The sequence below is a fragment of the Balearica regulorum genome, chromosome 18 (assembly GCF_011004875.1).
Source record: "Balearica regulorum gibbericeps isolate bBalReg1 chromosome 18, bBalReg1.pri, whole genome shotgun sequence".
Taxonomy (NCBI): Eukaryota; Metazoa; Chordata; class Aves; order Gruiformes; family Gruidae; genus Balearica; species Balearica regulorum.
The window spans coordinates 4,928,897-4,944,207 of NC_046201.1; the positions used below are offsets into that span (position 1 = coordinate 4,928,897).

Sequence of the window (15,311 nt, forward strand, 5' to 3'; positions counted from 1 at the left end):
TCACCACTGCACACTGGTTGGTACAGTTAATCTAGAAAGTTTCATACACTAAGAGCTTCTTTAAAAAATAGAAAAGAAAAAAAAAAAGAAATCTCAAGCAGTTTCCACTACAGAATAGTGTCAGGATACATAACACTGGAGATTATCGAAAATATTCTTGAAACTTACAGCCCTCCCCAGCCCAGGGCTGGTTCATTCAGTCAAAGGAAGATCACAATTCTGTATGTCCTTTTTAAAAAGGGATGCTCTTGCTTTCCTTTGCATTTTGGCAACAACAAAAAGGCCCACATTATGACAATGAAAGAAGCAATAGCTGATGAAATAGTAGTATAAAGGAGGAAAGCTGGCAGACAAGGAAGCAACTATCTGTGTTCTTAACAGAGCTCTTTCCAGTTCAGGGGCCTGCTCCAAGACTAGCAGTGGCTTCTACGTTCTGTAACGTCCCTATCCAAATATAGGCCCATTCCCTTGAAAACCTGTCTTGGCACATTTTTGTTTTCCTAAACTTATTGCTCCTCTCTCCTCCCACTTATGGAATTGTTACAGCTGATTCCATATGTATTCATAAAAAAGTTGAAGACACTTACCTTCCAAAAGCTGTGCTCGATATTTTCCTGTTAGGGCTACATGGATACAGAAGGAATGATATAGGAATTAAACACTTATTTGATCAGTGTTGAATTCAATCTTAATTTAAACTCCAGCTGAATTGCACAATGAAGCATAATATTGACTCTTTTTGTGAGGTAAAAAAAATAATTATGTGAACAATATTCTTAGACAATCTAATCAAAAGCTGCAGTTACCAACAATGTGAAGATGAGTGGAGCCACAAATTACTGTGATCATTAATAAGTCAATTTGCAAATACTGTTATATTTAGCAGAGATTTGTCAGTGTAAATCAGAGCGACACTAACATTAGAAAGACCACAAAGGGACACTGAGTTAGTGATGGACATTTATTCTGGATTCCCAGTTTTTAGATGATTTTATAAACAGTTAGTTTATCCTTCCCCACAATGCTAACCAGTTCAGCACAGGAACTGAGATACTTTCCATTTTTACAGGTCCCTTTTTGCAGCCAGAGACTAGTATTATCTAAATGAAGGACCAGACTCCAGGCAACAGCACTAGAAACAAATCAAAATATCCAGCTACATGTCTTGATAAGGGAATGTTGTATCTCTGCACACAGACACACAGCTCTGCCACAGCATCGCTCTCTTTCAGCCAGGTTTATACAGCCCCACTCATAAAATTACCAAAGCCCTAGCCAGTCATGGTCTGGGTGTTAGCAGACTCCTTGCTAAGGCAGGAACGTTGTTCATATCAAGTATTACGCTGCTGTGTCACCAAGAGAAGCAGCAGTGCAGTATGCTCTGTGCCAAGGATTACACAGACAGGCAGGATTTACATTCAGTTTCTAGGGGGAGCTAGAAGCCCACCAAATAATTTCCTTCAAAAACACTATCTGATTGTTGGAAGCACTGGATTCTTTCCAAATGCTCAGTACAGTTTAGAAGTGGATGGAGAAGCAGAGAGAGAAATCTAAAGAAAAAGCTGAAATTGGAAAGAACCCCAAAAAGACACTTCTGGCATACGATTTATCATTTTTCCAAGTTCCCTTTAGGACAAAAAGAAATCCCACAGGAATGAAGTACCTCTGCTGACCTACAGCTTTAGGAGAGGTGTATGTAAGGTTATATGCATTAGCTAAGGATCTGCTAGATCACTCCTTCCCACCTGGATAAAACAGTAGCTAACTGTAGATCTGCACTAAGCAGCACAGCAGATTCCACTTCCTCAAAGAAAACTCCTGGAAATATCACTCTCTGTAATCAAAGAGCTTGCTGCTTAAAATATTTGAGTTTATTAATGCTGTCTGCACCTTAAGTCAGAAAAATACTTATTACCTAATGAAGAACAGCATTTAGGTTCAGGCTAGATGTCAAGGTCTGAATTTCTTACCGTTTTGTAAGAACAACACATATGTAAGAGAGTGGGATACAGGGAAGGAGAGGGGTCTTTCTGCCTCTCCTCCTGCTGTTAGCTAGTCCCATTTCAAGGGGGCATTGCTAAAAGCAGTGCAATAGGCTGCTTACCTGTTTGCTTTCAAGTTTTTCAGCCTGGCTTCCAAATCGTTGAGTAGATTTATCTTTTTGCAGCATTGTGAGCAGTAAACATCCAGTAACTCGCTGTTATAAACATGCCTCATTTTTCGGGGTGTTTGACCAGCACTGTTTGCAGGAAAGGAGAGATGTTACTGGCTATAGTAACCAACTCACGACAGGTTTTCCTCTTGACTGTGTGTCAGAATCACAGATGAGGGACTTGGGGAACCACCTCCAACTGCAGCTCATCTAACTTAGAGGTGATGATGGGGAATGCTAGTCTTAGGGCAAGTCTACCTCTCTGAGCTGAGGCTTTACAGAGGAAGTGTTCTAGGTGTCAGCAGAAAGAATCAGCTTGGGTGACTGGAAGAATAGCACAAGGTATACAGAGTCCATGCGATGCATGTAGCAAAACCAGCTACATTAGTATGTTGCACCTCAGCAAAGTCATCCTCTCATCTTGCCCATCTTCCCACTACAGTCTGGCATGCAACCTGTAGAGTCTTTTCTCCAAGAGAAAAGACAGGAAGATGAAAAATAGGGCCGTCTGGTAAGAAGTTACACAAACCTCTTCAGATGGTAGGACAGAAGGAACCCTAGAATGAGGAAGGGAGAAGTGGACATAGGTCTGAAGAGGAGATAACAGTAGCTTTTGGCATGATAAAGAGAAAATAAACTCAAATAAAAGAGAGCAGTCATGGCATGAAGTGCACAGAGCCCCAGGAATGGGAATGGAAAACCGCTGCATAAACCTGAGGAAAGAGGGTATGAAGGACACAAGCCATCATCATGAAGGGGCAGTGGAGAGGGGTGCTGGCTCTGCATGCTTGACAGAGGTGGAAGGCTGAATTGCAGAAGTGCTTGAAACAGAGGGTAGCACACTGGGTTGCATGCAGAACAGAGGGATGCAGTGAGCTTGTCCTGTGTCAGCAATGAAGCACAAGACCTTCATGTGCTATTGATCCAAGCAGACAAATCCTAGAGCATCTTCATGCTCGGCTCTTCCCCAACCCTGCTCACCTATTCCCTTGCTTAGGGAAGGATTTTAAAATCAGCAATTGCTTTGGTCTGAGGATGTGAGAGCTAGAGAGACAGAGGTCACATCCAGGAAACTGGTGGACTGTAGTGGCATTTCCAGCTCCTAACAGACAGCAGCTACTTGCTTATGTTCTCCGAGACATTCAAAGTCAATAGGAGTGCAAAGAAACAGCTGTCTGCATACAGCATTTCACCTTACAGGTTAGTGCTAAGGATTTGTAGTATCAGAATACTAAAGAGAAACAGCTCTCTTGCAGGTCTTCACTGCATCAGGGCTGGTGCATAGTGCTAAGCTGGTTTCTAGCTTGCAGCAGATAACTTCCAATACTGGCTCCTAACTGTAAAATCTACTACCTGCAATAGATAGTAATCTCTACAAGCAAAACAGCCCAGTTGTTTCTGATAACCCCTGTTGGGTTCTGTTGAAATAACATATTTGCTATAGCTCTTATTAAATGTAGTCTGTCAATCGGAGGGCAGAAAATGAACCGATAACATTTTGCTTTTAAGGTGAGTCTATGTAACCAGTGTAAACTCTGGTATGGTCACCCATGCCCAGAGAAGAACAAAATTGAGAAATTGTTTGTTAATGAATAAGGAGCAACCTGGAAGACACAGATGAGCCAAGGTCAGAGTAGGCGTTGGTTCTTGTCTCATCATCAGGGCATGGACTACTGGGAGTAAAATCCACATCATCTCCTTCCCCATAGTCTTCAAACTGTTCTTCATTACTGATCAGAGAGGCAGTGGAATAAGTTGAGAGGTCAGATGCTGCAGAAGGGTTGTGAGGACTTGACCTGAAACAAGAGGTCAAAACGTCTCGAAGGCCGACTTTGATAGCATCTCACCTCACACGGGATCTTCCCCTTTTACAGCTTGTCCCCTCGTTTGAAGTTGTAACCCACCTACTTTGTGCTAAAAAACTTGAAGTGCTAAACACATCTGATGTGCATTTGACATAGCGCCTTAAAAGACAAAAGCATGAGAATGTATGAACAAGCTACCTGTGAGACAGGTTTGGATCAACGCAAACCATTTCACTTTAAAAAGCACATCTCGACAATCCTCAGTCATCATTTCCACATGGTGAGGAAGACTGCTGCTTATGGGACTTCTGCTCTGAATGCAGGAACTGTGCAAATAACTCTGAAATGCATGGGACAGCAAGAGAAACATGTACAAGACAGAGGCTGTTGCTCCACTCCACAATCAGTTTCCCAGTAATCCCCATAAACCCTCTCCCACACCCCACAAGTCCCAGCCACTCTTTTCTGTGGTCAGAAACAAACTTCAGCTCACCGCATGCCAGGGAGTCACTAAAGCCACTGATGTGACCTAACAGAGGATGGGTTCCTCCCCCTCCTTCCATCGTGAAAAAATGTGTTTTTCAGAGGGGACATGGACCATAAGAAAAGGCTGCTTTACTACCAGAGAAGTACCTAAGAAAACACCAAATAGGTAGGGAATGGCAGGACCCTGTGACCTCAGAAAGAGAAGGTGTATAGGTAAACAGATCAGCAGGGCCAGGCACTATAGCAAAGTAGCTGGCAGAGCAGTTTTGAGCACATCACATCTAATACAATGGAGCAAGTTTGCTGCAGAGAGTGCACAGTGATTCTCCGGCCCAGAGTCCAGACTACCGTGCAGCCATACAGTGTTCTGTCTTGCAGAGGCAGATATTTGACACAGGTTTGCTCAGCTCCCACCTCAGTAAAGCAATCAAACAGACAAGCCAGTAAATTCACATACAAGTTCTTATAAACACACTTCTCCCTGCAGAAAACACACATCTAAGGCCTGAAACACACCCTCCTCCTCGTGAAAACCTGGAGTTACCCAACATATTACTGTTCCTACTACAAAGCAGAATCCAGTGCCTCTCTACAATACAGACAGGGCACTGATTCAATCTGCTGACACTTTGTGCAGATTGGGTTAAGTTTCTCACTCCCTTTGCTTCAGTGCACAGTGCTTGTATCTTCAACTCCACCAGCTGAGCCATGGGACAGTAGCTCCCAGTTGATGTTGTTCTCCAGCAGCTCAACAGTATTGCCTCCTAGGTTTCTTCTGAGTCTACCTTGAGCCTCTTAACCATGCCCTGCACTTTTGGAGACAGGGAGATTCCTCTTCCTGTAAGACTACACTTCTGAGCTGTAAACAAGAGATGCAGCAGTGCTCCTCTGGCGGATGGTGCTAGTGTTATTTGCATATCCCTTCCCTCCAAAAGCAATTAGTAGAAGAGGGAGCCTGCCAACGTTTCAGATGTATGCTCTTTTGTTTCTCCTGTTTTGATGAGATCCATTTATAACCCGCAATTCATTTATCTAATTCACATTAACAGAAATTAGGGCAAGTCAAGCCTGGCATGCTATTAAAGGATGAAGTTCATGATGATAGGAATACTCGTACTAGAAATAGATCAAACTTATCTAACAATGCTCCTTGGCTGGGAGATGGATTAGTGAGAAGCTCAACAGATCACACTAACATCTATTCGTAAAGAGCTGCTGTGCCACAGACATACTGTGTATTGATGACTGTTTTGGGTGACTACAATCTGTGTAACTGCAACTGCTGTTTTCATCTCAATGTTGTTACTCCAAGTCAGTTTAGGAAGAAGCTCCTCATAACACTTCCACCAGGGGTGGAGGTAAACGACCAGTCTTCAGCTGGGATGATAACATATAGTTGTCCATAAAATCCACTCTCCAGCATAATAGCCCTGGAACATCACCACTTACCAACAGATTGGAGTTCAGCAGCCTTATCCCTCATGCAATGCCTGGCAAAGTTCTCTTATGGCAGCCATGGAAACAGTCACCACTGCTGGACCCACCTGATAATGCCGCTTAGAACTTCTAATTTGTAGTTATTTGTAAGATTTGCCAAACTTTAAACTGCTTGGTTTGAAACAGTCAATGCTCAGGGTAGATCCTGAACTCGTAACCAGCCTCAGGCTGGAAACTGTCTAGGAATTGCACAGTCATTTTCAAAGGAGGTGCTAAAGGCAGCTGGTTTTCCCCATTTTCGCACTTTCTGAAGGAAGCTTTCAGGTCTTTTTTTTTTTTTTTTTTTTAGCTGTTTTCTGTTTTTCAGAGTAGGACTTCAGAGGGCTGATACATCTGATACACAACCCACCTGCTTCTTCCACAAGCAGTTATTGTGGTTTGGCCAAGGTAAAAATGTCTATCATGCTTTTTAACACAAAAGCGTGAAGCTTCCAAAGTGGTTTCCTACAGATTTACCACAGCTGAGGAGGCCTCAGAGGATAAACCAAGATCTATGAGTAGTAGCAGCACAGTAGCTCTTAATTAGTTCCTGCCCCCACCTAGAATGAGGGTACAGGATGCACAAGAGCCTGAATAGCCCAGCTGGGAGGAAAGGTAACTCATGTCAAATGCTGTACGGGTAAAAGTCAGTCACTGCAAGGATGGGTGCTTTGAAGAACTGGGAATGGCAAGGCAAGCAGGCAAGTTTGATAAAGAGCTGATGAAAAAGTGGAATTATCTTGATAAAGTCTCTGGGATTGCTTGGGCAAATGGGAGAAGGCCAGATCTCAGGTAGCTGAGGAATTCAGGAGGAGGGTAGGAATGAGGCTGCACAGAGAGCACCTGAGGCGGCCCAGGAGGGTGAAGAAGAACTGCCTTAGCAATGAGAGAAGCTCAAGAGGCACAAACCAAGATGACAAACCAAAAATAGGGACAACAGGGCAGAGGCTTACAAAGCAAGACCAGCTAAGCTCTGTCCTGTGGTACTGCATTAACTCAGCTCAAAGCAGGATTAAATCAAGTTGGGTCCCTTTTCCCCAGTCGGCTTTTACCAACACCTCCCAGGTAGACACCTGGACAGAGTCAAGTTAGGGTTACAGAGACAGTCTTGTGTTAGTAGCGAACTATGGTTACACACACACATGCACCCTGTGTTAAACACAGTTTACTGTTGCACACTGAAGGTTATGGAAAATTAGAAACACACACAATTAACTTGGTACATGGAGTCGCAAAGCAAATCTGCAGAGCCCACATCTTCAGATAACTAGATGTACAAAAGACTAAAGCAGCACTCCCCATATTACGCTGCTTTGCAGGAAGTATTTAATTCCAGCATATAAAGGTTATAGGAACACAGAAGATCCTAAGTTTGTGGGATGCTAATGAAGCAATCCATTCTGGAGAGATCCAACACTTTCACTTCGACATGCACAATGCAAGTCCCATGAGTGCTCACAGAACATGCCAGAAGGAGCCAGGGCTGAGACTGTTTAAGCCACTTAGAGGACCTGGACATCCATCTCCCTTCCATCGTAAATGGATATTAAGTTTCTAAATCCTTCAGGCATCCTCAGCCTCCCACAAGTAGGGATTAGTCACATAAAGGCTCCTTCCTCCCGGGTCCTTTTGTACATGTCTCAAAACAGGGCTGCCACAGGGCAAAACCATCACTCACTTGTCACCAGGCAGAAACAGGCCACCAAGCACACCGTCCTTCTCCTCACTCCGACACACGTCAGAGGCCTCCGAGCTCTGGGCACTCTCAATAGCACTGTCCATGTCAGACTCATGGTGAACCTCTTGCTGTGCTAGAGTCATCGTGTCGTCATCAGGGAAGAGCTCTGACTCGCTGTAGGCACTTTCGCTGTCCAAGTAGGCACAGTCCTGGATTTCACCACCCTGGCAAAATAAGAATTGGGAGGCAATTCAGATCATCCTTCAAGGCAGTTAAGAGGATACAGGAAAAGCAAGAACCCCCTCTCTGGATGCCCTGGTAAGCGTGAGCGACACTGAATAAAAGCCACAAAACAAAAAGCCTGACCTGCTTTACAAAGGCCAGTTCCTGGAAGCCCCTAGGATAATTTGCGCCTTCCACAAAGGCTCAAATACTGTCTCTGACTTGGTGTCTCTCATCTGTAGGAGAGAGGGACACAACATCCAGGTATAAGATGGATGCAGTCAGTTTTGCCCTAATTTACTATCAAAATGCTCTTGGAGTAATAAATATCCTCACAGGTTTTTTAATAATGAAAAGAAGCATCCTTTGTAAGAAGATAATCACAGGACCAACTCTCAGTGACTTCATGTATTATCAATTAAATAAAAGCAAGCCAGATAAGTCCAACAGTTTACTCCGTCTTTGAGGATGGGCAAAAATCTGTAAGGTGAAAAAAGTGCTGGCATGTGTCAAAACATTTACGGTAAGTCTTGGTGACAATCAAAGATATAAGAGAGCAGGGAAAAAACCCCAACAAAGCCATCTGTTCCTGCTTCCTGGAACCACGTCTTAAGTATCAATTAAAATAAGATGTCATTCTCATTACTGCAACACTGTGCTCTTGCTGTTTGTCCCCTCCCTCCCCTCCTTGCCCCATGAACACTCACAATAGCCAAGAGAAACTGTTTTCTATTTGCTTGTCCCCGAGGGACAAATAAAAATTAATTTAAAAAAATAAAGCCTAAGATTTTACTCTGTCCTTTGATACGTAGCAACACAATACTGCTTTGACAATTCCCATCCAGCGTGACACAAATAAGTCATGAGTCCAGAGCAAGTTCTGCAAAAGCTCTGACTCAGAGCCCCCACTCCAAAGCTCACCTGCAAGCTCCACAGGCAGCTTTACATTGAACTATTGCCAGCAAGTTAAGACAATCATGCATTTAAGGCTTAGTTTACTGGCACAAGTAATGAAGCATTTCATTCATGGATATCACTCATATTTAGGCCCAACTGTCACCCACCCAGCTCCTTCCCCAGGAATCCCGAAGGCATTGGCAGCCTGGCACCACCAGGACCACCAGCTGCCCTCTGGCCAGCATGCTCACCAGGATGCTGTGACAGCGGCACTGCTTGCAGCAGCACGGCTTCAAGTCATCCCCCATAGCCTCCGGATGCTCCTCTGCTAGAGTCAGAGAGGCTTAAATCCCCTTCCGCAGCACTAGTGCTGTTGTGTGCTGATGGCAGCACTTTTTCTCAGTGCCTTTTTCACCTCAACATTAAAAGTGTCAGCCAGAAGCAGCAGCTTTTTAAGATCTGCAGTAACTGCTACTAGAAATGCAGGTCTCATCTTCCATTTTTTTTCCTGAAATAGCGATTTATATGACTGTGAAGACTCCTATCATATGGAGATTTAAGAAACTCAAAACAACCCCACCTGCTCAAATGTAGTTAATTAACAAACACCCAAGCAGTCAAAAGGACAGCTTTACCTGCAGTGTTTGAATCTCTAGGTACATGCTGAGCAGGTATCTGGACACTTTTCTAGCTGAGCTTTCAACAGGTCTTCCAGACACACAAGCAGTATCAGTAAGACACTTCAGCACCACTGTACAATAATAAGCACATGTGTATATGCCTTCTTCCACTTTTGTGTGTCAGCCTTATTAAGCCTGAAACTTTCCCTAGGTACCACCCCAAGAGATGTCCAAAAGGATTTATTCTTGGTCTGTGCCATGTAGTATTTTATTGAAGCCATGCTGCCTCATGCAATCAAATTTCTAGCTCTGAGCCACAGCACCTTCAGCACGGTCACGATCCCTCAGCCGCACGGAACTGGTGGTCTGCCAGGTCAGGCACCAGCTGCGGAGTCTGCCCTGACCCTACTATAGTTCCAAGTTCTTCAGCACATCTTCTGACCTGCACCTTGCACCCTCAGAAGCAAGCAGGGATAATGACACTGATATTCTTTGCAAAGTACCTCAGGATCTACAAATAGACAGCACAAGCAATACGATTTTTTTAGTAGGTGTTCAAAAAGTAAAGACTGTTAAGAGCAGTTAAGATGTTTCAGAAGTATCCAGGAATGTCTGTTTAACTAACATTTCCCCAAAGTTTCCTCCTGCATGCTAAGCCCCACAGGCACAGAGCTCCTGTTTCTCTTGAAAAGTTTAATGCAATGAAGCCCTGACTGCCGTTATGGAATCGCACCAGCTGGTAAAAGTCTAATCCAGGAGGGATCCACACAGTGGATCCCTGAAGTAGGAGTTTGCAAATCCAGGGAGGAAAGGAAGAAACAGCTCTTGCACAGCCCTACCTCCCAATTAGCATGTCTTTTTCAGAGGTCTTGGAGAAGTCTCTGCTTAAGCAAGCTTTTACAGCAGGAAAGTCTCACTGGTATTAAACAAATTAACACAAGAAAGTAAAGGTCAAGAAGAGCATGAAAGACTCCATTTTTGTTCCCTGTAGGTAACACCACACATTTGCTTTTTCTAATAATAGCAGTCTAGATGCTCTTTAAAAGAAGTCCTTTAGCAATTAAACGTGCAGTGTCATCTATAAAGGGTAAGGGCTCACTTTTCTTTCCTGTCACACTCTGGCAACGTAACCTTCACATATATACTCATATTAGAGTACTGATCTACAGCTACAGCACAGCCTGGACTGTACCCATGCTGGTCAGTACCATGTATTCTTTTTCCAAGTGTAATTGCTCTGCTCCTAAACTTTCACTTCTAAGCCCCATGGAAAAAAAAAAAAAAAAAAAAAAGAAATCAGCTTTTGGAGCCAATGACCCATCACAAGCCTGAACACCTGCTTTACAGCTTCTGAAATACCTCACTGCAAGACTTGGAACCCCTCCTAGAAGCTGGTCCTCTCTTCTGCTGATCCCATCCTTGAGCTGTGGGGAGCTCAGGGACTGTGTAAACGAAGAACACGGGCCAGCCAAGCTCCTTTGAGGAGCTCCCCCTCGGCTGTCCTCCACTGCTTCCTCACAGCACATCCCGGGCAGCCAGCCCCTCTCAAATCTGGCACCTACCCCACAGATCCACACAAACAAAGTGGATGTTTAGGAAGCACACACGTCTTGGCTGCTCTTCTGAGTACCTGGCAGCCAAATCACACGCTGAAGACCCCAGTCTTTTCAAAGCACGCAGCATGACAATCCTGCCAGGGAGGCTCAGCTCTGGCAGCTGCATCTGCTGCTTACTCATGCTTTTAAGTGCTCAAGGTCCACCTACAATCAGTGCTGAAGATCACTGTTTCAGCAAGATGTACAGAAACTAGGGCCAGTGACAGCCACCATGCTGAAGCCTGCATGACTGTTTTCTGTGGGTAGGAACTACATGCTTAGCTATTAAGCTTTAAGAGCACAGGGGTGGGGAATCACTACATCCCTAATAACACGGTGTTTCCAGGCACGAGAATACCTCTGACACGTAGCACAGAAATTCTGTAACGCATGGGCTTGGGTAACACCACCGAGGTGTCTCCAGCTCCCTTGGTGAAACCAGCCTTCAGTGCAACTGTCACAATTACACATTTAACAAAAAGTTTTCCTTCTGTGGCCTAAATAACCAGGAGATGAAAACAGACAAAGCACCTTTAAAACCACTAATACAGGTTAAGAAAGCTTCTACAAGAAGTCAGAACTGGGGCACGTTGTTAGTAAACAATATACAGGTATCCACGCCTTACTGACTAAAGCTATATTTGAAGCTGTAATTGTTCAGTGATCACAGTTTCTCACAGGACCATACTTTCAATGGTGCCATCTAGCACAAGCTGCTTACAGACCACACCTATGGAAATTAAATTTAAAAAAAAAAAAAAAAGAAAAGAAAAGAAAAAGGCTGATTGCACAGCTTAACCTCTCAAATTACGCCTTCATAGTTTAAGTATCTACAGTACTTCATGTACCAAATTAGATGTTGGCAAGAACAAGTGTTATTCAGGTAGCCTTAAAAAAAGCTAACTTGAGTTTAAGCAGTATGTTAAGGATTAGGAGACACTTCTATCCTGAGTCATTTGTTTCCAGTGCACATGCCATTAGCTGAAACCAGTAAGAGAATGAGGTTCTGACAACCTGAATATGAATCATTGTGTTTCTCATTCTGCTAGGCAGCTCCCTTCTTTGTTGGCTGAGTCAAAAGAGATGAAGTTGCTGCTTATGATCTTGGAAGATTCATGTTAAAAAAAAAAAAAAAAAAGAACATTAAAATACCACCAAGACAACATAGCTGCGGTAGCTTTAAAGCAGTAAGTACTTTGCACTTTATCTAATCGGACGCTCAAGATAACTCCAAGTGCTTCACAGGCAGTTAGCCAAATGCTTGTATAGCAACTGCTGAATATTCAGCAACAGTTTGCTCTATAGAAGCACCTGCTGCCCAAAGATCCAAGGCCACTTCACAGAAACTAATGAATTCCCTTCCTCGAAAGAGGCAATTGTATGGCTGCATTGAAGCCAGATGAGTAAGCACAGCCTGCCTTTGCACAGCCACCCCAAACAGACGCAGGAGCCAGAAGACAGAGATTCCCATGGATTCCTTCTGATCCTTGTGGGGCAGGAAAGTGGTATCAGCATTAGGTGGGTATGGGAATACAGCTCTGCCTTGCCCTGCAGTGACCTGGCTGGGCTTTCCCAGGTTGGAAGCAATCCCTAAAATACGCACATAGAGCAGCCAAAAGCTAGTAAACTTAGCTGACAGGCTACATGACATGCCTACGTCAATAAATTGATGCTGAAGAGCAAGCCTAGTTAAAATTCACTCCCATCACAGCCAAATCACCAGCACCCCTGACATTCAGACAGCCTCCCAGTATTCCAGAGGAGACAGGGAAGAAAAGAGGATCCAAGTCTCTCACCACTGGGTAATCTGATTAGCAAGAGCCGGAACCATCACACATGACCAGAAACAAGAAATGCCGCATGCACATCAGGCATGGCACTTCCCTCACCACAGTTGTGCCTCCAACCTGCACCTGCCCAACATCTGCCAGCTGTGGGCAGATGCAAGTTCAAGTTCCTGCACCCTCCCCATCCAGCTTCTTCCCAGCAAAAGTGCAGGAAAGTCACCTCACCACATCTGGAAGAGAAGCAGTGCCACGTGGAGGTGTGCCAGGCTGGGCGGTCTCAGATGAAATGTTACTTACTGTTGCACATCCATCATAGAGAAAATTCAGGCTCTCTCATCTTTATTTAAGCAGACACTGCATGGGAAGGCAAGTATTCTCTTAATTACAGGGCAACAAAGAAGGGTGTGAAGCATTTCTCACCAATATGTTTTAGAAACATGCCACTCCTCTACAAATGTTTGCATATTTACACCAAGTGGGCTATGAACTTTTTTTAAAGCACAGATTCTCCCCCAGCATATTTCCTTTCCTTTTCAGTTGTCAGGCAGCAGTGGGGAGATGCTGACTTGATCTGACTAGAAACAGGAAAAACTACGTAAGAGGAAAATGCAGAAGCACTAAGTGAGACCACACTTCTGCAGCTGAGCGAGCGACTGCCGGCCCTTGCCCACGCAGCTGCGGCCGAGCACAAGGCAGAGCACGGGCTGCCACGCGCAGAGAGGTGGCTTGCAGGTTGGTTGATGATGAGGGAGGAAGTCCTAGAACTTGCTTCCATCTCCTGCCGCAGCATGGAAGAACACCAAGCTTCCCCACAGAGCTGGGAGTTTTAAATCTCTCAGAGTTCAAGACGAGTGTGCAGAGCATGGTTACTTCACTAAGTTGCTCAAATAAGAAGCTATTTTAGGGCCACAAGTTAGTTTGTTCCATGCAAGAGCTTCCTCTGACTGTTTTGTTACTCAAATCTACTATTTGAAGCTCGGTTTAAGGCAAAGCTTCACATGTTGCTGCTGTGGGTATTGGAGGGGACTTCTAGGGGCAAGTTTATTTCTAAGATCCCTATCTGGGATTGAGTGCTGGACAGCATCCTGGAAAGCTGGTGCAGAGTCCCCAGACAGAGGGCAAGCTATGCCTGCGCTACAGGGCTCTGCCAGCCTCCCTTTACTTCCCAAGATAACATCTGTATCTCATACAGTCCTGCAATTTAGGGACAACAGGTTTTGACTGAAAGACCAAGCCTCCACTTCTGGGCTGTTCACGCTGAACCACACGAGCAGAGGGCACAGAGGTTTGAAAGGCTGCCTGGGGCTCTGGAGAGGAAGTTCAAACTTGAGGTGCCTTTGCCAAGGCAGAGGGGAAAGGCAGCGTGCAGCCGGAGCCAGCCAGGGAACGGCAGGAGTCAGGAGTGTTTACACTCTGCTACCTGTCACTTTAATTGACCATAATAGACATGCCAGACCTCATCATGCACAGGGTCGAGATCCAAGCAGTCCTTTTCACAGGTCATCGCTTATGCTCTGAAAGTTTTAACATTAAAAGACTTTAGCAGACTGATAATTTGATCCTCCAAAGAAAGTAAAAAAAAAAAAAAAAAAAAAAAAGGCTCTTTCCCATTACTTTGAAGTTGCATCCCATCACTCCCTGGGCTGCTTCTCACTACTGGGCTCAAAGCAGGGAGCATCCCTTTGCAGAAGGCAACACCCTAGTCTGCAGCGCTAGGAACAAGAGTATATTCCCTTCACCTTTGGCATGGATGGGGCCGGCACATAGGGTTCGGAATAAAACCTATCAGATCGTTTGGCACCTTCTTGATCAGGGCACTTGCAGCTCAGAGCTGCAAGACAATTTGCATTCTCTTTCGCATACCTAGAAAAAAGGTGTGAAGTGGCACCATGCTGCCATGCCACGAGGATGTCAAAAATGTCACTCAGAAACTCCAAAGGTGTCCACTCCAGTGACAGCAGGAATGAGACTATATTATCTGAAAAAGTCTCTGGTAACATTCCTAGTGTGAAATGCTTTTGACTAAGCAAGCTGCCAGACCTCCACGGACTGGTACCACGGTCCTTCCCATATAGCGAACTGCCGGGACAGCCCGCAGCAGGTACCCGCCTGCCACCCCCTCCTCCAGGGCCGGGCACCCAGCCCAGGCAGCTCTATGGGGAAATGAGCTGTGGTCAACTCAGCATCGCCTTTGCAGCACGCACAGGGGTGCTGCAGCCCTTGGTTTAAAAAAGCTGGTATACAACTAAAAAAAAATATTCATGATATTTGCCTAAAAAGATCTGCATAGTAGATAATAAATGTGACATAATTAACCCTCTTGAGAAGTCTTTGCCTTGAGATGAGACAATCTCTATTTTTAAAGTCAGAACAGCAGTAACAGGGAGGGAGGAAGGACAGAAAATGTCAAGCTTTTACCACGGATCTTTTCCTGACACTCAGGCCTGCCACTGCTAAACCTGCCCCTTTGGGCAATGGGGCCACTGAAGGTAGCTCTAGTATATCACAGGCAGTAGCATGGACAGTTGGTGACAAAATCATGAAGACTGCTGTGCCCCGGGTGCCATACGGCCAACTGCAGGTGAGATGTCAT

General features: G+C 44.8%; 1 protein-coding gene across 6 annotated transcripts in view; it reads right to left on the reverse strand.

The window, feature by feature from the left end:
* Positions 1-15,311, reverse strand: part of RAB11FIP4 (RAB11 family interacting protein 4) — a 124,733-nt gene that overhangs the window by 8,491 nt on the left and 100,931 nt on the right. For 3 of the 6 annotated variants that reach the window (XM_075770385.1, XM_075770390.1, XM_075770389.1), the window contains 4 exons: positions 7,598-7,821; positions 3,757-3,948; positions 2,105-2,239; positions 588-623 (listed from right to left, as the gene is read on the reverse strand). In XM_075770385.1, coding sequence (XP_075626500.1) covers positions 588-623; positions 2,105-2,239; positions 3,757-3,948; positions 7,598-7,821 — 587 coding nt within the window. Of the gene's footprint in view, positions 1-587; positions 624-2,104; positions 2,240-3,756; positions 3,949-7,597; positions 7,822-11,619; positions 11,657-15,311 lie in introns of those variants that run through there. The other 3 variants (XM_075770386.1, XM_075770391.1, XM_075770387.1) reach the window with 2 other exon arrangements.